We start from the raw sequence: 27,948 nt of genomic DNA, 5'->3' as shown, positions 1-27,948 counted from the left end.
ATTGTCTTGTAGTTCCACATTGCCTTGTTGTATACTATTTCTTGACATGCATATGTTGTTTTATCATGTTAAGGGCATCACAGTTGGTATTGAAGGCACATAGGGATGCCGTGAACTCTTTGAGTGGAAATGGGACTTCCAAATTGGGAACTGTAGCAGCTGTTGTTGCTGCAGCTAATTCAACTGCAAGGGAGTCTGCAAAAGAGATATCAGCAGCAATGCAGATTTCTATGAAGGCAGCACTGGGTGCTGTTACAAATCAATCAAACAATGGGTATATGGATGATATGACAGTAATGAAGGTAGATAATGCCTATTTTTGATGTGTTCAAAGTTGACTTTGAACTTTTATCATGTAAAAGTCATTTTTCCTTTAGAATTTTTTCTAACTCATCAAATCCCTCCCGATCATGTGCCACGATAGCTGCATTCTTATTTTAATATTTCTCACCTTGTGAATAATTTTCTGCTGAACATCTCCAGTGCTTCAGCTTTACACTATTTTTGCTTTGTGACCCCTCACATCCAATCTGCAAGAGAGATTTGACACCACATGTGATGTACGGGCATCCATAAATGCACAATCATAAAGAGAGTTCTGATACCCTTAGTGGTTACCGACATACATGAAAGAAAATTTCATATATAAAAATGAAAATATCTCAATCAAAATGCACTCTCAAAGACAGATTACACCTGCACTTGTACACCAGTGGATGAAGTACTTGTCTATAGTAAATTGGATTGAATAGGAAAACTAAATGGATACACAAAGTAGCAAAGTATAAAACCCTAATCATTCAATTAATATTGGTCCCTATGTCAAGTAAGTTGCCTTTTAGTCTGCAAAGGTATCTAATAGATGATTTTCTAGTTTACTGTTTGAAACTTCCATACTATTGCATCTTGCCTTCATTTATGTTTATATCTGCACATGATAAGGATTATAGTTTATCCGCATGTATGGAATAGTATCACTTTTGAGAATTTGATGTGCATCAGCTCCTATCGATTATAGTTTGAAGTTTTAGATTTTATTAATAACATTGTTCTCTCAACATGGAATTATCAATATGCTATTTGAGTTCATGATAGCATGTATTCATATTTTTTAAGGCATTTGACTATGCATTTTGATTATATATTTACTCAAACAGGAAACTCTCAAAGTGAAGGATGAAGAGCTGCACCAATTGGCACGGGAACTTAGAGCAAGGGATTCAACTATAAAGGAAATTGCTGACAAGTTATCTGAGACTGCTGAAGCTGCAGAATCTGCAGCATCAGCGGCCCATACCATGGACAAAGAGAGAAAGGCTGCAATAGCAGAAATTCAACGCTTATCCAGGGAGATGGATGAGAAACTGCAAGAAGCTTCTTTGAAGGTTCTGAAATTAATTTTGTTCTTTGTCAATTTCTTGGTACAACTTAATATTTTAAAATCTGGATTCTGAATAATGTAAGGCTTTGTGCACTGGTGTGCTATTAGATCTTTTTTTTTTCATAATTAGCTGTATCATTACATTGGTTAATTTGTTGTGTTTTTAATGTCATTGTGAGTTAACATGTTAGTCTCAAAAAATTCTGTAGATTTCTTTCTTTTCTGTTATCAGCTTATAGATCAGCTTCCATTCTATTCCAAGTTGTTTTGTAAGATGTGTAAAGGCAGCCTTGTAGTTTGAAGGTTTGCTTTTGAAGCTGCTTCCATTTGGATGTTTGAACTTTGAAGAAGCACCGTCAAGATTTTAATGTGATATAGTATAGTAAAGGTTTGTCTATTGGACTACCCATTAATGGCTTGAGAAAATTGTTGGAGATTGTCATTGATGTCAAGTGGATTGATGTCATGAGTATGGACAAGTTTGTTAGAGCATATTGTCATTTATGTCAAAAGTATATCAAGGAGATTGTTGTTGTCATTGATATCAGATCGAGAGTGACAGTGACACAAGGGGAAGAGAATATATCAAGAAAACACGATTGAGATAGTATGGTTAAAGTGCAGTGGTTAAATAAACGAAGGCAACCATAATCTAGTTGTTCATATCAGTTGTAGACAACAAAGGCAATGCTCATTATAAGGAAAGCAAAACTCTAGAGTCAATTTATATACGATTTTTCATTTTTAATTAATATATCTAATTTTACTATTAACATTTATCTCCACTAAAATAACCAGTGGTTTGCTAATCTTTTACTTCAACTAAGCAAATGAATTTTGTTGAATTCTACCCCATGTAAAGGACTTAATAATTGCCATTAACATATCTAATTAATATATCTAATTTTACTATTAACATTTATCTCCACTAAAATAACCAGTGGTTTGTTAATCTTTTACTTCAACAATTTTGTGGAATTCTACCCCATGTAGAGGACTTAAAACTGAGAATTAAGTTTTTTTTCAGTTTAAGGGGATCCTCGGATCCAAGTTTTTTAATGTTAATATGCTATTTATGGATTTGCTGGTATCCAGCTGCTGCTCAGACTTGGGTTGGCCTGGTATGCCAACAGTTTTTATGATGAAATTTCGTAGTATGATAGACATAATTGACTTCTACTATAGTTTAGATGGTTTTGTTCATAGTATTATGCTGGTTAGTAACATGCATAAGTATTACTGTGGTTAAATGGAACTTTAGTTTATTTCATTAATGTGATCTGTTGGTCTCTGCTGGTAATGTGCTGGTTACCAGCTTTTTGGTTGTAAGGGTCGACCCCCTTGTTTTTGATCGCTTTTTATTTCAAAAACAATTGCCATTATCGAATATAATGACAATTGTAGAATATGATTTGATAACATCTCTCAAATATTGAACCAACCCTATCTAACTCCGTGCCTCAATCACAATTAAAGTCTTGAATCTCTTTGAAATGGCTTCCAGTTTTACTAATTTCCTAAGAGTAGCTATATCACTGTCCAATAAATTTTAATCTCAGCTACTTCATAGACTTGGCTAATATTTGATCTCAGACTTAGACAATTATTTGGTGACTGCCCTCTTAAAAAGTCTGATAAGTTTTGATCTCAGTTGCTTCACAGAGTTGGCTAATATTTGATCTCAGACTTAGACAGCTATTTAGTGACAGCCCTCTTAAAAAATTGACTTAGTATTTGTCTATGTAATCAGCAATATGAATTTAAATGTAAAAGTCTATTTTCTGCAATTCATTTTGCTCTTAGGTACTTAATAGACTTGGATAATATTTGATGTCACTCTTAGGAAACTATTTGTTGACTGCCCTCTTAAAAAGTTAACTGAATATTTGCTTATGCAATCAACAATATTTTTTTCACAATTCTTGAGTTAAATTCTGTTTTATTTGCTCTTTATAGCTATATGCTATGGAAATGCCCATCAGTTTAAAAAGAAATAGTTTTTCTCTCTTTTCCGACAATTTTTAACATTTATTTGAAAATCCATTTTTAAACTATTTTTTCATGATTTTTTCAAAAACATTTATGCTTTGGTTTGCCAATCAATCTCTAAATGACTTTTGCAACTATGGTCGAAACCTTGCAAATATAGATAACTTAGCAGTTAGCAGTAGCACCACTAAGCATAATTAGGGAAAAACATGTCCATCTGTAGTTATAGATGTTGCACATGCTTCCATTTATCAACAATCCCATACCTTTGAAAACAATTTCTTACCTCCAAGGCATCCATCAATACCTTGAGGCATGTAGAGGTCTTCTTTTCTCTTATCACAACCATTCCAATCATTAATCGCATTTTTTGGTTTAGGTGTGAAGGGCATCTTATAACATTTGCAAGATGGACATCCTATAATATGTGCAAGTACCATCGGGCATTGTAGGCATTAAATTTGGCTGTCAATATATCTTGGATCTTGCAAAGAGGTAGGCAGAGTGAATGAGTGTGAATGTTAGCATTTTTGAGTTGGACCAATCTTTATCAATGTTTTGGAAAGTTTGGAGACTATTTGAAATTGAAATTTTGATCATTCTGAAACTTGGCAATGTTTGAGTGATTTTGTTAATGTCAACATTAAACCTTCGATTATTAATATCAACATTAAACCTTTGTTGACATTTCGAGAATTTAATGAACTCGTTGATTGCTTATTTTGGTAGTTTTTGCAAAGTGTTGATAATTTTGACCAATTTGAAACTTATGTTTGCATTTTTGTGAGTTTGCAAATTTGTGAACTTGATATTTTTATCTTGTTGACATTTCAACAAGTTCGTGAACTTTCCAATGCCCTAATGATGATCTATTAGTTGGAAATTTAGGTTACAGTGAACTTTGTTAGAGATTTGTGAACCTTGAAAGCCTAGAAGAATTTTCTTTTTGTCAATTTGGCGAGCATTAGAAACTTTACAAGTATGCAGGAGGGGGTAGTTATTGACATTTTGGAAATTAGTGAACTTATGAAAAGGACAACACAACTCCACATTTAGATTTTTTTTGGATCTCTGCAACCTTCAATGCCTGAAAGGATTAGGGGGATGGGGGGATGGAAAATGATAGAAATCAGGCATTCTTGACTAGTGGAGCCTATTTTGAAAGATCATAGGTTGATTTTATGTAAGGGCACACTTAAGGTCAAATGCATTAGAGTGCTAGGACTTAGATGGATTTTGGACAAGTCAAATCAAGTCCGCATAGATGTGAAGATCTGTTTATGTTGAAATGAATAGCCAAATAACGACAATTCCTTAGCTATTCATTTTGAAACCTCTACTTATTGTCATAATTCCTAGCTTGTTACTCAAAAAGTGTAGTTTGTATATACATTGGTAAACTTAGGTAATGAACTAATCAATTTTGATTGGACCAAAGTACAAGCAGGGTCAAATATCACATCACCAAATTCCGTATTAGCATTACCAAGGGAAAATCCATGGTTAACCGTGTTTAGTTGCAAACTGGTGTTGGGGCGTGCTAGTTTGAACCAACCAACCTTTGTTTTCACCATCTAGGGTTTTCTTGGGAAACATTTGAAAAAAAAAGGTGGGTCATTGTTTAATTTAGGGAAAACTCGTGTACTATTATCCTGAGAGAAATCTATAGTTTCCTTTAAACTATGGGTCTTTCAATTACACCTAATTATTTAAATCTTGGATTTTTAAACTCATTAGTACCTCCAACATTTTTCCTAGGTCTTTCAATTATACCTTATTTTTTCAGTTAAGTCTTGGGTTTTTAAACTCATCAATATTTAAATGGGGGTTTCCTCAGTCTTTCATATACACTTCATTTTCAAATTTAAATCTTGGGTTTTTAAACTCATCAATAACTACATGACTTTTTGTTAGGCCTTTGAATTTCACCTCTTTCTTGTTGATGTTAGTTTTTTTACACTATGACTTACAGGATGCAATACCCAATGTTTCGAGAGGAAACCTCAACTATTCAATCCTCTCTTGTGCAGGATTTCTTTGTACTGAGAAAGGATTGATGGTCCTCTCTTTCTTAAGGTTGTTTCTTTTCTCTTTTTGTAGCACTTTTTTTAATCCGGTCACTGTTGGGTGTTCTTGCTGGTTACTTTTCTTCACTGTACTATTGTATCTTTTAGTCCCTTAGACCCTTGTTGGTCTCTTGTTGGATAGTAATATCATTATCTTATCTTATCTATCTTATCTTGATATAAGTTCATCTCTCACATTAATCTTGCAACATAAGATCGTGCGATTACATCAATGTTCCTTCAATTGTGGACACTTGCTCAATCAAATAATGTGATTTACTAGGATCACAAAGGGACTTAAGCAATTCATTCAATGGACATTGATTGCTTGTAGTTCTAAAAATTTGGCTTCACAAAGTGCAAATAAAATATTGTTGTTGATTTTTCAATTCTCCACTTCAACTGTAACTCAAACGTGCTAACTTCAAGTACTTTTACTCCTAACTATTAATGCAAGGAATCATGGATGGCTTGGGCTCTACTAGATGTGGCTTAATCAATAACTCCATCCACCTAGTGCAAGCTTCTAAGGAATTCTATAATGGTTTTCACATCATTATCTCCTCTCCAATCCCATCAAATGGATGCAAACTAAAAATTAAATATTAATTGAAGTTAAGTGCTTTCAATCATCGGCTAAACACACAAGGCATAGTTACAATTGGCAAGAGGCTAGTGGCCTAGATTTGTCGAGTCAATCAAGTAAACATCCACAATTACTTTCATTCAAGTAACTACATCAACATGAAATTAAATCTGAATCCATGTGAGAGATTCAAAGAACCACATAATACTTCAAAATGATCATATATATCCACCATAAATGTACACCAATCAATAAAGAAGGATCTTGGTAGGACTTTGGAAACAATGCTCCAACATAACTCTCTTTACAAATGATGTGAGCAAGCCTTTATATAGGGAGCTCAATTACAATGAATGGCTAAGATTAATTTGAACTCAAGGTCCAACATTAGTCAACATAAGCCCTAAGTAGAGTTTCCATTATCATAGCTACAAATATTAAATGCGCACCCAATTACAATTAGGCACCACCATGTGGGTCAATTAGAAAATTACATTGCCTTCATAGGCCAATAAGAAAATAGATTAGGCTTAAAACACTAGATAAGGTGCACTAACAAATGGGCCAATGCAAAAATTACAATATTTTGCTTGCCAATGAGAAGAAAGGTTAGGTAGAAGTAGAAAACTTGTAGACAAAGCCATCGTTTAATGAACCAATAAGATGATGCCACTTGTATTTACACAAGCTATCTTTGAGAATATTTTTTTCTTTATCCTTTTCTCTTTTGATAGATGCAATGAATCTAGACACAATATGATAAAGTTCTTCCTCTGGGAAACTTGGCACATTCTCATTGATTGAGGATATGGCTTCCACCTCATCATTTTTTAACCTGCAAGGAAAACCACCACTTATAAATAATTGTGAAATTTTAAATGATAATTTTAATAAGATTTTAAAATTACCACAAACTTGCTATTTTAATTTCCAATAACAAATTTAATTGGGTAATGCAAATTGAAATCTCATCCAGTCATCTTCAAATTGATTTCTGACCAATAATAATCAACATCCTTTAAAAAATTCTCATTTTTCTTATTTAAAATTGATGCTAATTATTTAAATTATAAGACTTCTTGAATAAAGCAATTTGAATTGGCTACCCATTGGTTGTAGTTAATTTATATTTTTGCAAAATTAAGGGCTTTGGAATAATTTATTTAATGTATGTCACTTTACAACTTAAAGATGATTGGAAAATATTTAATTTATTGCCACTTATGATTTATTTTCCATTAATTTCAATTGCCCATTTGCTAAAATCGATGCCATTTAGAAATGCCTTAATGGATGAATCAATTAGTTCATTTTTTAAAATCAAACCACATATTGCAAAATTGAGGTAAATTTAATTTCATTTAAATTAAAATTTAAAACCCTTTTTCTTTTTTTCAAAATAGTTGGAAATTGGGTGTTATCTTAATATGAAACTGATTTCCATCGCAATTAATGCTATTAAAATTGATCTCGCTTTGCTTAACGTTATTAAATATTTGATCCAAAGTTTATTAAATATTTAATCCAAAGCTCGATGCAAGGTCAAATTATATTATACATTTATCTTTTAATGGAAAATTTGAATTTAATCCCCATGCTCATGCCTTATTCTTTCTTCCTTATTCAATCGTGCGATGAGAAGGTGCTTCCTCCATCTATAATGTAACATCCCATTTTTCCAGCCTTAACTAATAACTATCATATCATTGAACACAGTTACTCTTTGATGTTCATGAGCATGAAAAGGTAGTTATAACAACTATTTTACATGTTCATATGAAAGAGATTAATAGTTAGAATTAGTTTAATTGAAATATCTTAACTAACAATTGAAGGAACATTTAACCAACAGATATGATATATATAATTGCCATCGTAGCTAACCGTTACTAAATGGAAAGAGAGATCTTTTTCTACTAAGTTCAACTGGTCAATATTGAAGAAAATATTTGTAACTATCACATGATAATTTCATATTTAATTGCACTTGAATAGCATAAAAAAAAAATTACCCGTTAAAAGTAGATATCTTGAATATAGAGTGCAAGCTTATCCTTCCTTAGATTATCGGCTTGTTCACAAGGTATAACAACGCTTGATGATCCACATAAAATATGAACAACGTCGCCAATAATAATGCTTGAATTTCTGTACTGCGTACACCATTCCGAGTGCTTCTCATTCTATCATTTTGTATTTTTTCTCCGCTTTAGATAACAGTCTACTCACAAAGTATACTGGATGAATTAGTTCATTGTCACTTGTTTGTGTCAGTGTTACTCCAATCGTGTAGTTCGATGCATCAACATGAACATGAAACTCCTTATCCCAGTTCGGATAAGGCAGGATTAGTGTTGTGGCCAACGTCGTTTTCAGTCCATCGAAAGCTTCATTTTGCTCTGCTTCCCATTTTATAGGTTCACCCTTGCAGGTTAGTTTGTCCAACGGGTAGGATATTTTCGCAAAGTTCTTGATGAACCTTTGGTAGTATCCAGTATGTCCAAGGAATGATTTTACCTCTGATACATCCGTTGATGGTGGCATATCCAAAATTACACGGATTTTGTTAGGATCGGTCTTCAATCCTGCTTTGTAGACTGTGTCCTAATAGCTTCCTCTGTGGCACCATGAACTTGCACTTCTTCGGATTCAATGCCAGTCTCGCCTGTCTGCATCTTTCCATGCATTCTCCGAGTGCTGTTATATGCTTATCTTCTGCGCTAAAAATTGACCAATCATCCAAGAATGCCTTAAAGTTTTCGATAGACATTTGATCAAATATGTGTAAGATAATTCTCTGGAATGTTGCCGGAGCATTACACAGTCCGAACAAGACCTTGTTATAGGCATATACTCCATCTTCCACTATGAATGTTGTTTTTAGCCTATCTTCTTCGTCGATGGATATCTGGTTGTATCTAGAGAACCCATCCATGAATGAATAAATTTCATGCCCTACAACTTCTTCCAGAATGCTATCGGTGAATGGTATCAGGAATAGATCTTTAGTCGTTACTGCATTTAGGCATTGAAAGTCTATGCATATTCTTATCTGAGTAGTATCCTTCTTTAAAGATATCACAATCGGTGATACCCACTCACTTGTCTGTACCCTAAAAATAATTTCTGCTTCTAGCATTTGGTTGTTCTCATTAGTGACCCATGCGGCATAATTTTTCTTCATCCGGTATGATCGCTTCCATACAGGTACTGCACCTTCTATTAGAGGTATCCAGTGGACACATAACTCCGACGATACTCCTTTTAAATCCTTATACGTCCACACAAACACATCCTTGTACTCCATAAATATTTTGAACGCCATGGCTTTTAGGACCGGGTTCCAGTCATCTCCTACAAAGATTTTTTCGGATTGGCTTCATCTCCTAAGTTCATAGTCTTTACCCAAGGCTCTTCGTACTTTATGGGTTTGTCTTCACTAAACGCATGCGCAAGCGTCTCATCTATTTATGCTTCTCCCTCCTTTATTTTGCTATACTCCTTTAGAAACTCATTCCCTTCGTTTCCCTTTTCGACTTCTAACATGTTGCAGCTTTGAAAGAGCTCGTAGTCCTCCATTTGCCAATGGAGTAAGCCGTTCACCAAGTCTAGGTTGTCATCATTCGACCCTTCTAATCTCAATACTCCTTCGTCAGATTCCATTCTTTTCTTCCCCTCGTCATCACTTTCGCCTTTGGAATTTGACGACGCTACCTCCTCACCTACTATTTGTGTGTGCATATCGATTATAAATCTCCGGCCTCTGCCTTCCATGGACAGAGTATTCCGTTTCCCATCATGTTTCACCTTCGCCTGTACCAGCCAGCCTTGTCCGAGGATGGCTTCATACCCTTTTCTTTTTAACGGTATGACCACAAAATCCAATAGGAATGGCAAGGCCGTGCCATTAGGGTCCCTAAAGGCTCAATCTCATGCTGATCGGCAATGAGTAATTGAAATGTAGGTGGCCACAATGTTGGTTGTCCCAACTTTTCCATATATCCTTTGGTAGTACGTTTACTTTTGACCCTTCATCGACGATTGTGTCCGTGGGTGTGGTTCCTAGGATACCCATCTCCACTACTGTAGGATGTCTTCCCGTAGTGAGTGCCAGTAGCATTGGGTTTGCTGCAGTTGCTCTACTGCCATCCTTTCCTGTCTCTTCCATTGCTTTCGGGAGTGGTGTCATGTTTAGTATCGCCATTCATAACTGAGGCATTGTAAGAAGCTCATTCAATTTTATAGGAACTTCCATTTACTTTACCTGTCTTATAATATTTTGTTTTGCTAGGTTCCTCTTTGAGGTGCCGATAGTGTCTTTTTTTTGTAATTTTTTCGTTTCTATTTGTTTTTCCAACTCCATTCGTGCTTGTTGCAATCTCTTCTTTTCTTCCTTTGCTTGATGGCTAGTATCTCCTCATCACATTTTTCGATGCTTAACAAGTTCACTCCTTGCTTAGGGCATTTCGAATCCTTGTGGTCTCCTGGACCGCACCATCTGCACAACAGTTGTGGCGTTCCCTTCGTGGTATAGTCTCTGGTGAAGTGCTCCCAAAGGTTGCACACACGACATTGTATCATTGGCCGTCCACTTGAGTCATACTGTATAAGACTTCGGCCTCCATTGTTATTATTATTATTACCATCTTGTCCACGCCGGTTATTATTGCGGTATCCTTATGAGGTTGCATCATTGTTCGTGTTCGTTCCCACTCTTGCAGTGGACACTTCCTGCGTTAGTAACACTTGCTAATGTCGCTTTGTCTTCATATTGAATGGGCATTCCTTGGTGGAATGTCCCATAATTTGGCATATATCGCAAAATTGATTTCGGGCAAGAGCTCTTTGTGTGGCCCTCCTTACAGTCCATACACCACAATTCCCCTTTCACCGAGTTAGGATTCTTTTTCAGATTTTTCAACGACATCATCTGTATCATATCCTTATACAATGCTCAAACCTTCTTACTTGATTCTTCGTAGCTGTTGCTGCTTTCGGAAGATGAATCTTCTAAGTCTGATGATTTGTGATTCTTCTTTTTGCTTGTTTCCTACTCATTCTCCATATCCATCGCCCGATTATATGCATCTATGTATGATGCTGGAGGTACAATTTTCATCTTTTTCTTTAGTGTCGGTTATAGCCCTTCAATGAACCATCTTTTCTTTAATCCGTCCGTTGGTTGGCTGTCCATTTTTCCCACCAACTCCTTCAGCGTTCTTGCATATATCGGATTGTTTCGTTCTTCCCCTATTTCGTACTATATATTTCCACTACTATTTCATTATCATCTCTTAGTAGTCAAAATTTTGCTATGAATTCTTTCTTCACATTCTATCGTGTAGTTAATTTCCGAGGATTGGTATGTACAAACCAATTAATTGCTACACCTCGTAGGGTCATCGGAAACTTGGATCCAATCATCTTGGTCCGTTACACCGTTCGCCATCCAGATCATTTCACATGGTTTACAATGTTTGATTGGATTGGCCGTCCCATCACCATTGAATTTCGACAATTTTTCTTTTGGTCCTGCCATTGTTACTTTGTTTTGATCCTTTGGTACTTGCTGTGTACCCCCAAAATGTTCTGAGTACTCGTGTTGTTCTGCACAACCGCACTGCTTCAAACCAACGCCCTACTTTGGACAACCGTGTTACCCAATGAGAAAAGATCTTCCTTGAGCAAAGTTGTTTGATTCTCTACTTGGATCTGTTCGTCGGGTGTATCGGAAATGAAGAGTTCACTCCACACGCGTGCTCCTTCGGCACTTCGAGCCGTGCGAGTTACTTCCCTTCCATTCGGATTCTCTACCTTCGGTGTATCCAAGTTAAGGAACTCCTCCCTTGTCTCTTCCACCAAATTCAATCGCTGTCGAGTTTCTTCGAGCAATTCCTCGGCACTCCTCGGTCTACTAGGTGAATGCAATCCCTCCCGCTGTGCTCCTTCACCCCCTCAGTGTTCGTCGATAAGCTATTGAAACTTTTATCTGCGCTCCGCCTGTTGTGCTAAAATTAATACTTCGTGTGCTGTGTGTATCTCATCCTTTTCTTTTATCTTATTCCTATGTTTATTAAGCATATTCAACATTAATCTTCATAACACTTCCTTTCTTCTAGGTTCTGCCAAATGTTTACCGTACAGGGTAAACGGATACTTATCGTATGTAGTACAGTAAGATATAATACAAAACAAATACTTTATTCATATACGTAATATGCACTCCAATGCTTACAATAATGATTATGATGATGCTCAATAGTCCCTTTTGGATGGTGTACATATACTTTCTCGAAGGGGTGACTCAACCGTGATGCGCCCTTTCGGATACAATTCTACCTGTCGACTACAATATAGAATTTACTGACAACATTTGGTGAAGAGTAGAAGGATTGTCAAGGGCTTAACCTACCAACCGTGGACCTTTAAGTATCCCCACACAATCTCAACTGGGAAAGACTCTCTCTAGCCTAGGAATTAGGCTTGGGACACCATTGTCCTGCCATTGAGCATTCTGGTGATGTCATTCCACAACCGGTTTGGCAATAAGAATCATACCCTTAGACCATCGAGCAAATGGTCCTCATTTCAGAGCTAGACTCCTATGTTAACATTACTTTCCTTCTCTTTCCAACTAAGAATTTAGAACCTCATAAATCGAATTGGAAGAACAAAATATTAGAAAGAAAAATGCATGACCTATAAGATTACCGCTTCCTTATGGTAGAGGAATGCTGTGATATCTAGCTACTTAGCACGTGCGGAGAATGTGTTGTGTTCGTATGATAGGGATCTTATAATTTTGTAGCCCTAGCTTGGTTCACGACGCTGTGTGCACGTTGCACTCACAAACCATACATTGCTGTAAGATTGTGATCCTTGCGAAGATATAAGCTATGATATGAATCAGGTTGCATATATTTGCAACTGTGGTGGACAGGTATAAACCTTAGGTCAAACTATGATCATACAATTATAAATGTGACTGTGTAACAATGATTTTCTATGGTAAGAAAATGCAGAGCTAAGCGACTGTGAGGATGATTGCAATTGTAGAGCAATAGGTGACTCAAAATGTAAAGAAGTTTGTCTACAATGAAATAAAACCATCACATATATAACTTGCTCCTCTTGCATGCTCGATTATGGGCAAGAGCAAGAAAAAGATGACACTAGAGTTATAAAGAAAACAAAGGTGTCATTGGTAAAGACTTGGTAATATTTAGAAATGAAAAATGGCCTTCAAAGTTATAAGGCCCGTTGAAGAAATCATAAGAATATGACCGCTCAAAGTATAATATCATATTATTGCCAAGGTTGGAAGAAAATAATAATATTGAAACATTGCCAAAAGTTGAAAATAATATAAAGGGCTGTTGGAAAAATAATATTATAAAAACATTGGCATAAGATGAAAAAAAAACATTAACATGCGATGGAAATAATAAAGTTTACTCATTATATTTTATTATAATGATTATTTACTTTATTATTATATATTGCAATTGTTCTTAGTTTATTTCATGCTCAAGTGAATACTTTTATTATCTTATTAAAGGTGTTGATCTGGTTAGCTCATGGTGGTTACTTGGTATACCCGAGCTTGCCTAGTCCTTTTCCTCGGTCATGGTGGTTTAGGACCCATACTCATTAACCCAATGGTAGGTGGTGCCCTCATGCCAATCCCCTTTTTGGCAATGCTCCCCACTTCTTCGCGCTCCTGCAAGAGAAGAGTTCACTATGGTAATAACACATTTCTCATCATTTTATGAAATCAAAATTATCATTGCATATAATCATATTAGCCAACCATTTCCAATTCATATATCATTAGGACGATTAGCCAATATTCCAATTTTCCATGAGATCATAACGAATAACTGACATTTCATTTTCGCATGAAACTATAATGACTAACTAATTTGACCAATTACTCAACTTCTCATGAAGTCTCGATGGCTATAAAGGAACATTTAAAAGTGAGCCAAAAATTGGGATGTAACATATAACTTGAGATGGGAAGGGAGGCTTTGTCCACCCTATTTGAGATGAGAGGAGACGTCATTTCTCTTTATTTGGTACGAAGAGGAGTCTCATCTCCTTTTCACTTGGGACAAAGAGGCATCTCATCTCCTTTCACTTGGAGCAAAGAAGAGTCTCATATTTTTTCCCTTGGAATGAAGAGGCATCTCATCTCCATTTACTAGGAACAAAGAAGAGTCTCATCTCTATTTGCTAGGAATGGAGAAGACTCTCAGCTTCATTTCATACTTATGCCAATTTACCTTTCCTTGGCTAATGATTTTTGTTTCAATTTCTCACTTCCAGACTTGTTCAAAGTTTGCAAAATTTTCTCCATTTTGACATGAGCCATTTTCCCAATTTTCAAACTCTCTCCAAACACATCCATTTGCATCTCAGATTGTTGCCAAGCCTACCCACAAAAAGAGGGGGTGTCCATCTGCAATGGAGTGAGGAGGTGAAAACCTCACGACAGTTATTCATTTAAGTCTTGAGTTTTTAAACTTCACTGACAATTTGAGTGTAATTGGCAACATTTAACATCATCTTTAGTTATACATTGCCTTGTATTTGTTGTAACGAACAATATTATTCCCATTTTTTTATGAATATTGCAGCATTTGCTGGATTTTTCCCATGTTTGATCTGTGCAATTGAATTCCATCTACACTTAACATTTTGCCATGTAAATGCAATGTAAAAGGGAAAGTTACCAAGCAATGTCCACTCTAAAATACAAAAAAGATGCTAAATAAGAAAATGTAGAAAACATATAAAAAATATGGGTTCCAGAAATGTTCATAAATCTTCCAAATGGAAACTTGGATGACTTGAGATGTAGTCTGGATTGATCTCCTTCCCATCCTAAAAAGGTGTAGGCAAAAGCGTAGTGTGTTAATTATGGTCCTATGCAGTGGCTTGGAGCTGAAATTTGAACTCCATCTTGTTGCCTGGAGCATAGTAAGCATGCCCAAAGTAACGCGAGTCCCAACTTAATTTTTTTTGATGATTGCATAAAATCCATATCCATGCTGGCATGGACTCTATACCAGGAAAGACCAGTTCTAGGGGTCCAACGTATGAAAGTAAATAGCCATATCATTATTAACTCAACTATACTACCCTACTGAATTCTAGATGAGTTTGTCATTGGAAAGCATGCGCAAAAGTTATCCTAGTCTTTTGCACTCTCCTTTTTCAGTTGTAGCTAAGCAATGGATATCCAAGTGGCATTTTGGGGGGAATACTGAAACAGATTTTGAAGTTGACTTTTCACTCGAAGAGCCACTATGGAAGAAAGTGAAGGACAACCTCGTATGTGTGGCAGACTATGCTGTTGGTAGTAGTAGAATGAAACAAGCTACATATTAGAACATTTTCCCATAACAAGGAGAATTTATCTTTATGGAATATCCAAATCATTATGAATATAGCATCTCTGCAAGGTGGTACCAGCCAAGTTCTGCCTCTTCATTCCTTTGTATGCTCAGCTCAATCTTCTCCAAAGGAAGAGGACTCTCCACTTTCATGAAGAAAAGAAAAAGACATGAAATCTTGTGGGAAGGGCTTTCAATAATGAGTCCAGAAAAATAATGGATGAATTGGTTCCTTGATGCATTTATGCATCTGGGCTAAAAGTAGAAATTCACTTGGTGGAATTGCCATATTGTTAGGGAATTGCTCAAGCTCCAAAAGGGTATGAAATCCTTGATTATGAAAAGGTTTGAATGACGTTGTTGGCTAACAGATAATATAAGCAGTCCTTGCAACAAAACAAGGATTATTGAAAATAAATAAACTTCAAAGCTGTCCATTCAGATGGATTTCAATATTGTGAAAATTGACCGTTGGTAAATGTTTGTAATTACTAATGACTATTAACTGTTGCAGGTAAATGAATAATAAACCATACTTGTTGATATCATCATAGGTGCATGCATGTCTGTGGTGCCTCATAATGTTGTCAACTTAATCACAAACAGCGCACAAAAATGTAAATAAGCAGAATTGTTTTTGGAGGCAAGATCTTTGCTTATTTTTGGGCCACTTGGAACTGGCATGCTTGGGAAAGTATGTGATGCGATTGCCTCCTTGCTGGAATGAATAAATGAAGTCAAGTGAAATAAAGTGGACAAACTTGGAGAGATTGGAAGATTCACAAGTATGGACAGGAAAATGAAAGACCTATGCATCTCCTCTCCTTGTCTAAATTACAAATTACACTACGAATTGAAATTAGTTGCAATATCATATTATTATATAGGTTGTCATCCTGTAGGAATACAAATAATGCATATGCGTACAGAAAATGAAGTCTAAACTAAGTTTGAGATGTTTCTAGCTTCACAAGGCAGCACGGAGAAATTGTCTCATGAATATTATAAGATGCCTTCAGTTAATGTGGTGCTCCACTGGGGCAATGCTGTCAAGTGTCTGTAGCCTCAGTGTTGAGTTTATGCCTTGTTGGCCATCATTTTGACAGCCAAGATCTTTGTTAGAGAGAATATTTAATACTACCTTGAGAAATTTACTGGAAATGTGCTAGAAACATGTGTAAACCTTCTGTGCAGAGTTTTCTGATGTGTAAATAGTGAGTATCGGGCTGTTTTGTTGACCCCTTTCCATCTTGTTTCTTGTGTTTTTAGGTAGATCTGTGGATATCGTACAACCTCCATAATATTTTCTATTTATTTTAATAAATATTTTAATATACCTACTAAACATAAAAAGATATTGAACTTACATTCGTACCAATAGGTTACTTTACCTAGATTCATTTACCACAAGGAATTGAGTACAGTGAATAAATATGCAAGTCTTATGGACTTTGCAACAGAGCCTTGTTTCTCATTTTATTGTTTTTTCAAGATTTGATAAATTCATTAATATATATTATGCTAAGAATTGAGTACATAACAAAATATGACAACCACCTAACTAATTGAAGCTCATGACTTGTATTAGGTTGATATTAATTCCACAACTGAAACCCGAAAGAAAAACTGAAGGCAATGTCTGGTTGGCAAAATAGGAGTATGCTAAACAAAAACAATTTGTTGACATTTATCTGTTTTGTAAATGTGGTAAATATTTGGTTTTTATCTGCAGATAGTGTTCTTTTTATGAAGTTGATATTGTTGTTGTCATTTGTAGCTTAAAGCATATGATGAAAAATTGATGGCATTGACAAAAGAACGAGACATCATGATGAAGCAAAGAGATTCTGCTTTGCAAGAAGCACATCTATGGCGTAGTGAACTTGCAAAAGCCAGAGAGCGTGCTGTGATAATGGAAGCAGCTCTGGTGAGAGCAGAAGAGAGAGCAAAATTTTGTTTTTCTGATGCAGAAGCTAGAGTCAAGGAAGCAGTAGAAAAACAATTGGCAGCAGATTATGCTAAGGAGGAAGTTCTGAAAGAGATGTCAAGACTTCAGGCAGAGCTGAGAAGGTTGTGATCTATGCACTGATAACCTTTTATATTTATCTGTTTTGGCTCATTTGGCATGTTGTGATTGCTTTGTTTGCCCAAGTGTTTGAGCATTTTAATAGCCACAAAGGTTCTATTATTTATGATAATTTTTTTTTTGTTTTCCTTAGAAAAATCAAAGCTGTATGAATGATATTTTAACATAGGCACATTTTTTGGGTTTTGACATGTATGCAATTTTCTTCAAGTAACTACCTATATGGTACCTTGCAACTTTGATTTGCATTAATGCAATGAACACTAATTGGACTGGTTACAAGCTGGTAGCTACTTTTTATAACAGCCAATTTATATTCACGCAGTTCAGTAGCTTTGTATTCTTGGATAATTTAATAATGCAATGTTATAGGGATATAGATATTGATATTATTATTTTCTAAGACCACCTAATATGAATGTGTCTATGTATATATTTATTAGATTAAGAAACATATTATTAAATAATGTATAATATTAAAATATATTTTATTATTTATATCCAATAATGTTTAAAAATACTAAATACAGAATTCAGTAGTAAATGATATTAAACTTTATTATTAGAAACTTATTAATAGCTGCCAAATTTCTCCCTGGCAACCCTAAAGTTCGGTCCTCTCAGGCCAAAAGTCTGGTCCAGATTTGGGCATGCCAAAAGTCAGCTGTAGACGAGCAATGCCTGCCCAAATTCTCTCAGATGAATCCAGGCAGACTAATGCTGTTTTTACTGTGAATTTGCAATTCCACAGCAAGACCTGGGTCAAAATTGGCCAAATTTTTTCTTTTTTTAATTGCTTTTTAAAAGTTTTATTTGGTCTATTTTAGTCAATTTGAACCTCCAACCTAACCTAGACCACTAAAAAGGCCAAAAGGGTAAAACATATGTCATTTGTGCATTTGTGAATGAAAAAAAACAATCTTGCCTCCATTGCTAAACTTTTTTTGTTTGGTGGTCATTGCTCAAGGAGTGTTGAAAGGTGATTGTTGTATGCTCTAAGCTGGTTTGTGAGCTATTCTTGTTGTCGGTAAAACAGTTGTTAACATTTGATTAGTGTGTTCAAAGGGGTAGGCAGTTGGGTAGTTGGTTGGTTGGGACAGTTCGTCGCAACCCTTAGACATTTTATATTCTATATATTGTATTTGATCAGTATCATTGTGAGTGGAGGAGTAATGTTGTGAGTTTAAATACATGAATGTTAAGATTTGTTGAGATTAATAAAGAAGTTGGTGAAGTTTCTAATATTGTGTTGGTACTACGTTGTGTTGCATTAAATAACTTTCATTGTCAGTTATTTTGTATGTTTCTATATGTTCTAAACTTGTTACCCGAAGCGTAAACATTTGGCATTGTTACATTAAAAAGACTTTGGGAGTGACAGACTGGTACATGGCGAAGGATGCATAATGGGACAACCCATCACCAAAATAGCTACATTGAAGATGATACATTATATGAGTTGTTTAAGGGAGAAAGCATTGACATCTAACTCCATCTCATTGCTGCAAATGTCGATAGAGTATGTGCAAAGAGAGGCTATGGATGAACAAGTTCCCTAGAGCGTTGTGTGGCACTCTCTGTTTACCGTACAAGGTAAACGGATACTTATCACATGCAGTATAGTAAGATATCACGCAGAACATATACTTTATTCATACATGCAATATGCACTCCAAGTACAATGCTTACAATAATGATTATGATGATGGCTCAATAGTCCCTTCCGAACAGTGTACATATTGACATACTTTCCCAAAGGGTTGACTCAATCGCCACTTGCCCTTTCGAATACAATTCTACCCATCGGCTACACTATAAATTTTACCAACAATATCATCCCCCCCAAAAAGTGAAGTCGTCTCCGGACGACAATTACAAAATATCCGAGATAGATTAACAAAATGGAATACATTAACTGTGACTAATAGAATAGATCTTTTTCCGTCACATCACATTCACATTCCTCCCATGCTTGCACCAAACTAGTCTCCAAAACACATTGCATCTGTAGCCTCTACTAACACAATACTGTCTCCTTAGCCAATCTGACCTTGATAGCCATCCATGCCGTGTTCTCTGCTTCCAACTCTTGGGTACGTTGAGCCAAGTGTCGCTCTATTGCCTCCAATTGAATGGTTAGCTCCTCTCGAGCTCTCTATGCATCCACTAAGATAGCCTCACGTCCAACACCTATTCCGAGTGCCTCAAAGCGTAGCACCCCTCTCGAAAGGCTTGCTTTAGTGCTCTCTCCACCTCTGGCAGACAGACACTCCATGCCTGCAGCAGCTCCAGGTCTCATCAATTGGTCACACTTCCCAAGATTGATAACTAACTGACTGGGGGTCTAGGGTCGAGAGGCAGACCCACCCAGAAGTCCATGGAACACATGATTTTTGTGATTTTCTTCCGATCCCATACTCATTCTGCCAACCGCTTATGTTTGCTTCACTACCTGTTTATGTCTTTCCCTTCGGTACCATATGTTATTCATTGTGAACTATTTTGATTTGTTGTTGTTTTTTTGTTAAAACCTCCTATCACCCTTCTGTGTTGTACAGTGGTTGTCCCTTGTATTAATTTATGTCATACGACCATGCAACGATGTTTTCTAACTTCTCTGTGTTGACCGTACAGTGTATGACAACCTCCTTCCCTCCAAGCGATTCCATACGGTGAACTTCTACTAGCTAACGGCCGTATGGTGCTAATTCTATTTGATAGCCGTGCGGTGTATCATATTACCTGCTCTGCAATCTATACGATGATCATACTCCATATCCGTACGTTGCCTTCCTTGTCCGTATGGGATTCACTCTTCTCCTAGTAGCCGTAGGGTGTACAATAGCCTTCTAGACCATACAATACTATAGCCTCTCCTTTAGATTGACCTTTTCTTCTTCTTTCTTGTTTGTACGGTCCGTATGACATCTGCCAACCCCGTACGGTATGCTCACGCTTGGTTTATGCTCACCGTACGGTCGTCTTTCCATCTTGGCTTGCCTTCACCTCTATACAGTATCAACTTCTCATGCTTCCCTTCGTCCGTACGATGATCTCTTTTGGCTTCCTCAACACCCTATTTTTATAAAAACCATACAATGCTAAATGCTTCTTGTATATCCATACGAAATGCCTTTCCTTCCAGGGATGACTGTATGATATATTCTTCCCTCCAAGTGATGGCCATACGGTACCATTTTCTTTCCATTTGCTGGCCGTACGATACCTTTTCCTAACCTTACTGACAGTACAATACTTTTCCCTGACTTTATCTCATTGTTCTATCAGCATGTCATGATTTTTTGCTTTAGTATTTACTTGTTTGCTTTCTCCTCAACGGTCATGCTATGAATTTTTTTTTACTTATACATTATTTACCCTTATTTATTTTACATATATACATTATTTATTCTCTCAATTGTTTGTCAGTGGAGGGGCATTGTTTCTTTCATGATAGAGTTTCAACTTTGACCCATTCATTGCATAAGGCACTTTCTTCCCATCAAGCGTCCATAATTTTATTGCTTTGTTATTGCCCACGTCGCGGATTTTATATGGCTCGACCCACTGTATTTTAAGTTTGCCTGGTCTGATCTCGTTGCGCTCATTATACTTCAACACTAGTTGGCCTGGTTGAGATTTGTTCAACTTCAAGTGCTTGTCATGCCATGCCTTAACGCTTTTCTGTGTAACTTTTGTGGCCCATTGTGCTTGCAGTCGTCGCTCATCGAGTTTATTTAAATTATACAGTCTTTCCCTCAGGCTTTCCATATCTCCTGGCTTGTTTCCAATTGTGATTCTTAAACTTGGTACCATGAATTCTGTCGGCTGCCACTCCTTGCCATCAATAATTGTATTCTTGATTCTAATACCTTCACTCTGTACTGCTAAAGTTTTTATGAAGCCCTTCCTCTTTGTTACGATGTGTTTTCCTTGTTGCCAACACCTTTCTACTAAATCCGTGATGCGGTGTAACCTTTTCTTTCCGCGCAGTCTGTTCACCATGTACCGTACGGTGGAATCTTTCCTTTTGTTGGGTTCGTACAGTATGTTCTTCCTCTTGTACTGGCCATACGGTATGTTCTTTCCTTCAGCTTCAACCATAACCACCTTTCCTTCTTTCGTTTCTCTGTATTCCTTCGGATATTCATTTTCCTCTCCTTTATCACCTTCAGCGACCCTTAACATATTACAGCTTGGAAAGAGCTCATAGTCCTTCATTTGCCAATGGAGTAGGCCGTTCACCAAGTCCAAGTCATCATTGTTAGACCCTCCTAGTCTCAATACTCCCTCTTCATCAGGTTCCATTCTCTTCTTCTCCTTGTCGTCCCGTCCACCTTCGCGTTCGGAATCTGACAATGTTGCCTCTTCACATATCATCTGTGTAAGTCGATTACAAATCTTCGGCCTCTGCGTTCTATGGACAGGGTATTTTGTTTCCAATCATGCTTCACCTTCGCTTGTACCAGCCATCCCAGTCCAAGGATGGCGTCATACCCTTTTCTTTTAAACCGGATGACCACGAAATCCAATAAGAATGGCCACGTCCTGATGGTTATAGGCTGCGCCATCAGGGTCCCTAAGGGCTTAATCTCGTGATGATCGATAGTGAGTAATTGAAATGTAGGTGGCCACAACGTAGGTTGTCCAAAATTTTTTCATATATCTTCCAGTAGTACGTTTACTCCTGACCCTCCATCGACGATTGTGTCCATGAGCATGGTTCCTAGGATACCCATCTCTACTACTGCAGGATGTCTTCCTGCAGTGAGTGCCAGTATCATTGGGTCTGTTGCAATCGCTCCACTGACATCCTTTCCTATCTCTTCCGTTGCTTTCGGGAGTGGTGTCGTGTTCTGCATTGCCATTCGCAACGGAGGCATTGTAAGAAAGTCATTTAATTTCGTAGGAACTTCCATTTGCATTACCTAATAATATTTTGTTTTTCCAAGTTACAGTGTCTTATGTGTAATTTTTTCATTTCCATTTGTTTTTCTAACTCCATGCATGCTTGCTGCAACCTCTTCTTTCTTCCTCTACATTTGGGTACATTGCCTTCTTTGCTTGCTTGCGAGTGATGGCTAGTATCTCCTCATCACATGTTTTGATGCCATCCTTTCCTATCTCTTTTGTTGCTTTCGGGAGTGGTGTGATGTTCTGTATCGCCATTCGCAATGGAGGCATTGTAAGAAGGTCATTTAATTTCATAAGAACTTCCATTTGCATTACCTACCTTACAATATTTTGTTTTGTCAGGTTCCTCTTCGAGGTGCCGACAGTGTCTTTTATTTGTAATTTTTTCATTTCCATTTGTTTTTCCAACTTTGTTCGTGCTTGCTGCAACCTCTTCTTTTCTTCCTCTGCATTTGGGTACATTTCCTTCTTTGCTTTCTCGCGAGTGATGGCTAGTATCTCCTCATCACATGTTTCAATGCTTAACAAGTTCACCTCTTGCTTAGGGCATTTCAAATCCTCATGGTCGCTTAGACCACACCATCTGCATAACAGCTGTGGCGTTTCCTTTGTGGTACAGTCTTTGACAAAGTGCCCTTAGAGGTTGCATGTACAACATTATATCATTGGTTGTCCACTCGAGTCATACTATATTCGACTTCGATCCCCATTATTGTTATTATTGTTATTGTTACCGCCTTGTCCGTGCCAATTATTGTTTCGGTACCCTCCTGAGGTTGCGTCATTGTTCGTGTTTGTTCTTGCTCCTGCGGTGGACACTTCATGCGTCAGTAACACTTGCTGGTGTCCTTCATCTTCATATTGAACGAGCATTCCTTTGTGGAATGTCTCGCAATCTGGCAACTATCGGAAAATTGTTTTTTCGGGTAGGAGCCCTTTGTGTGGCCCTCCTCCTTATAGTCCATATACCGCAGTTCCTCTTTCATCGAGTCAGGGTTCTTTTTCAGATTTTTAAATTCCTTCATCATCTGTAACATATCCTTCTGCAATGCTCGAACTTTCTTACTTGATTCTTCGTTGTTGCAGCTACTTTGGGAAGATGAATCGTTTGAGTCCGACGATTTGTGTTTCTTCTTTTTGCTCGTTTTTTTCTCACTCTCTAGATCCATTGCTCGATTATATGCATCTATGTATGATGCTGGAGGTACAATTTTCATCTTTTTCTTTAGTGTCGGTTGTAGCCCTTCAACAAACCATCTTTTCTTTAATCCGTCCACTGGTTGGCTCTTCATTTTTCCCACCAACTCATTCAAACTTCTTGCATATACCCGGATTGTTTCGTTCTTCCCTTTTTTCGTACTATATATTTCTGCTATTATTTCATTATCATACCTCAGTTGTCGAAATTCTACTATGAACTCTTTCTTGACGTTTAGCCATATAGTTAATTTCTAAGGAGTGACATCTGAAAACCAATCAATTGCTACATCCTGTAGGGTTGCTGGAAACTGTCGGATCTAGTCATCTTGGTTCGTATCATCATTCGCCATCCATATCGTTTCACATGTTTTACAATGTCTGATTGGATCAACCATCTTATCACCTTTGAACTTCGGCAATTTTTCCTTTGGTTCTGCCATTGCTACTTTCTTCTAATTCTGTGTTACTTGCCGTGTACCTGCACTATTTTGAGTGCCCATGCTGTTCTGCACAATCGCACTACTTTGGAGAACCGACCTACTTTGGAAAGCTGCGTTACCCAGTGAGAAAAGATCTTCCTCAAGCGAAGTTGTTCGATTCTCTATATGTATTCGTTTGTCAGGTGTATTGGAAACGAAGAGTTCACTCCACACTCGTGCTCCTTTTGCACTTCGAGCCGTGCGACTTACTTCCCTTCCATTCGGATTCTCTACCCTCGGCATATACAAGTTAAGGAACTCCTCCCTTGTCTCTTCCACCAAATTCAATCACTGTCGAGTTTCTTTGAGCAATTCCTTGGCACTCCTTGGTCTATTAGGTGAATGCACTCCATCCGTCTGTGCTCCTTCACCCCCTCAGTGTCTGTTGGTAAGTTGCTGAAACTTCTGTCTGCGCTCCGTCTGTTGTGCGGAAATTAATGCTTACTGTGTTGTGCGTATCTCATCCTTATCTTTTATCTTATTCCTATCTTTATTAAGTAGATTCAACATTAATCTTCATAACACTTCCTTTATTCTACGTTTGACTAGCAACGGCGCCAAATGTTTACCATACAGGGTAAACAGATACTTATCGCATGTAGTATAATAAGATATCACACAGCGCAAATTCTTTATTCATATACGCAACATGCACTCCAAGTACAATGCTTACAATAATGATTATGATGATGTCTCAATAGTCCCTTCTAGACGGTGTACATATATTTTTCTGAAGGGGTGTCTCAACCATCACGCACCTTTTCAGATACAATTCTACCTGTCGGCTACACTATAGATTTTACCGACAACACTCTCTCGGAGTAAGCCCTGCTGTGGATCGGTTGATGAGCAGTTTCCCAAGGCTCCCACAACTATTGGCACAAACCTTCTTGTTGTTGCAAAATTCATGTGAGGAAGTCAACCGAGAGTACAAACACCAACAAATCCTTTGATGGTTCGAGGAGAACAAATGAAGGGAGACAAAGGAAAGGGACGAAAGCTAAAGACAACAAGGAAAATCTTCGGAGATGAGGAATTAATGCCAAATTTGCTAAACAAGGACAAAAATCGAAAATAACACAAAGACGAGTTTGAGGCTATTTAGGGGACCAAAGACTTGAGGAACAAGCCAAGCATCGAAGACAACTAATGACCTTGTAGAGGGAAGGTGAGATGAAAGGTTGCTCAAAGGGAACCAGGTAGGCATCACAACAAGTGGACGAATCAAAGATGCGGAGTACAATAGAAAAGGAGGGTATTGTATTGAAGGGGACAAAGTAGACCAAGATAGATTATTAGAAGATACTAGAAGCCTTTTAAGAAACCTCACTCTCACACAAGGGGAGGATGTACGTGAGGTTCGACGGGGAGAAGAATAGATTGAGAATGGTGTGGCAAGGGATGCCAGTACAACTACGAGTGTTAGTGGGATGCAGGGGCATGGTAGCCAAAGGAAAGCATTCGGCTCTAACACATCTATTTTCGGAAACCATACTACACCGACGATAATAAAAACTATAGTCATGTCGCAAAAATATAAATGACCAAAAGTTATAGGCAACAGGAAGAAAGATCCCATGCGCCAGTTGTAAAACTTGTGAAACCATCTAGTTTGTCAACAGGGTGACAAACCCGGATGAGTGGGCCAAGCGATTCCCAACCACATCAATAGGATGGTTCTCAAATGTGGATAGGATTAAAATCACCTCATGGATAGATTTTAAGAAAGAGTTCAGACAAAGTTTCGACTACTACGAGACGATAATAAAATCCTGGTAGAAAATTACAACACCTAATAGGCCAATGGTGAGACCTTCTGCACGTATAGTTGGAAGTTGAAGGAGCCACCCTCGCCATTGCACGAAATGTGTACAAGAAAGGAATGGACTTGGAAAGTGAGAGCAAGACGACTAAAAAGAAGCATGGATCATCAACCAAGGATGACGATTCCTCTCCACGAAGAAGTGATGAGGAGTCAAGTAAGAAAGTACAAGCCCTCCAAAAGGACTCGCTAAGAACAATGTGGGAATTCAAGTTCATGAAGGGCAGTACAAACAAGAATGAGGACGAAGATTTGTGGTGAACTGAGTGTAAGGAAGAAGGCCACACCAAGGGGGTATGCTTGAAGAAATATTTTTGCGACAATTTCCAGATTATGTATCATTCCACTAAGGAATGCCCATATAATATGAAGACACGGGGTCAACAAGTGTTGTCTACCCAAGAGCCCTCCATATCAATAGCAATAGCCGACCCTCAAGAGAATAACACCACGACGATGTCTAATGACTTCCAAGACAATAGATGTGGATGAACAACAATAATAATAATAACAATAGCCCAAGCCGCATCTAGTATGAGGCCAAGGAAATGCTAATGATCCAATGGCGCGTATGTGGTTAGTGGGGACATTTTTCTCGTGATTGCTCGAGGGAAGAAATACCTCAATTCTTGTGTAGACGGTGTGGATTTGGAGACCACGAGGACACAAGTTGTCAAAAGTTTGGTGTCAACTTGTTGAATATTGAAAAGGTGAGCACAAAGGAGGAGGTACTGGCAGTCACTCGTGTACATGCAAAGAAGGCCATATACCCCAATCCCTATACGGAGAAGTAGAGAACACAGGATGCCAAGGCCAACATAGAAAAGAAAATGGTAGTTGAGAGGAGGGAGACACACGAAATAGCAAGCACCTCACTTCAAACGGAAGTTGAGTAAAACATTTTGTAGCAAATGATGCAGATAGAGGCACCGATCAAACTTAAATACCTCTTAATGGCAATGCCACAAATGCGCATGATCCTTCTAAACAGTGTACCAATTTCAAATCCAACAACACACCATGTTGAATGCTCAGAAGCATCCACAAACACTTCCACCTATCCATGTTGCTAGCCGTCAACAGTGGGACACATGCGATAGTGGTAGAAATGGGTATTCTTGACACCATTATGACATATGCCATCGTGGATGGAGGGTCTAACATTAATGTGCTTCTTGAGAAGACATGGAAGGAGTTGTGAAAACCTACACTGTGGCCAACAACCTTACACTTGGTGGGTGCAGATCGGATTGGGACGTTAATGATGCAGAGAATAATGATTGACACTTAGCTGTTGGTGTTGGATTTCGTAGTGATTCCACTTAAGAGGGAAAGCTATGACAGAATCATTGAGAGAGGGTGGCTGGTGGTAGCCAAGGTGATTCATAAGTGGAAACAAAATATTCTATCTATGGAGAAAGAAAGGAGAAAGTTCACCATTGACCTCAAGACACAGATGGTGAGCAAGGACCTACCTTATCAAAATTTGAACCCGAAGGTGGTACAGATGGCAAAGATGAAGGGAAGCAAAAAATGGAAACCAATGAGGAAGGCATCCTAGAATTTGAAGGTTACTTGAGGACGACGCAGTCTCAATGAGTAGGCTCTTCTATTGGCAAATGGAAGATTATGAGCTGTTTCATTGCAACATGATTCAAGTGGATGAAGGGGCGGAGAAGGACTTGTTCTAGCATATGGAGAGTACACCAAGGGGGAGGTCCAAGTGATTGAGGCACCAACACATCCATTTGACATGGAAAAGCCAATTTGGTATGAGGAATTGCCAATGAAAGTTGCAAACATTGGTGACGAGGCTAATCCAAGAAACATCCTCATGGGTGATGATTGGTATGTTGTCCTAAAAGTGACAACATTCATGATCTTTTGTGATATCCCCAATTTAGTAGGTTTCAAGAGTATGGGTATTTTAACTCATTATTGCGACCCTTGTGAGCTAACACTTGGATTTGAGGGTCTTTGTTTGTTTGACTTATTATTTATAGTAAGTCAGGAGAGTGGGCTTCTAT

At 37.6% G+C, this 27,948-nt stretch overlaps 1 protein-coding gene across 1 annotated transcript in view; it reads left to right on the top strand.

Annotated features, from left to right (window-relative positions):
• The window catches only part of SWAP70 (Pleckstrin homology (PH) domain-containing protein), a 160,636-nt gene that overhangs the window by 91,376 nt on the left and 41,312 nt on the right, over nt 1–27,948 (top strand). Inside the window, exons 7-9 of the mRNA XM_089811779.1 lie at nt 74–302; nt 1,158–1,385; nt 17,198–17,490. Coding sequence (XP_089667905.1) covers nt 74–302; nt 1,158–1,385; nt 17,198–17,490 — 750 coding nt within the window. The remainder of the gene's footprint in view (nt 1–73; nt 303–1,157; nt 1,386–17,197; nt 17,491–27,948) is intronic.

The sequence above is a fragment of the Cupressus sempervirens genome, chromosome 11 (genome assembly GCF_028749045.1).
Source record: "Cupressus sempervirens isolate cs-2001-9-10 chromosome 11, ASM2874904v1, whole genome shotgun sequence".
Taxonomy (NCBI): domain Eukaryota; kingdom Viridiplantae; phylum Streptophyta; class Pinopsida; order Cupressales; family Cupressaceae; genus Cupressus; species Cupressus sempervirens.
Note: the sequence above shows the minus strand (reverse complement) of the source record. Positions and strands in the feature narration are given on the sequence as shown.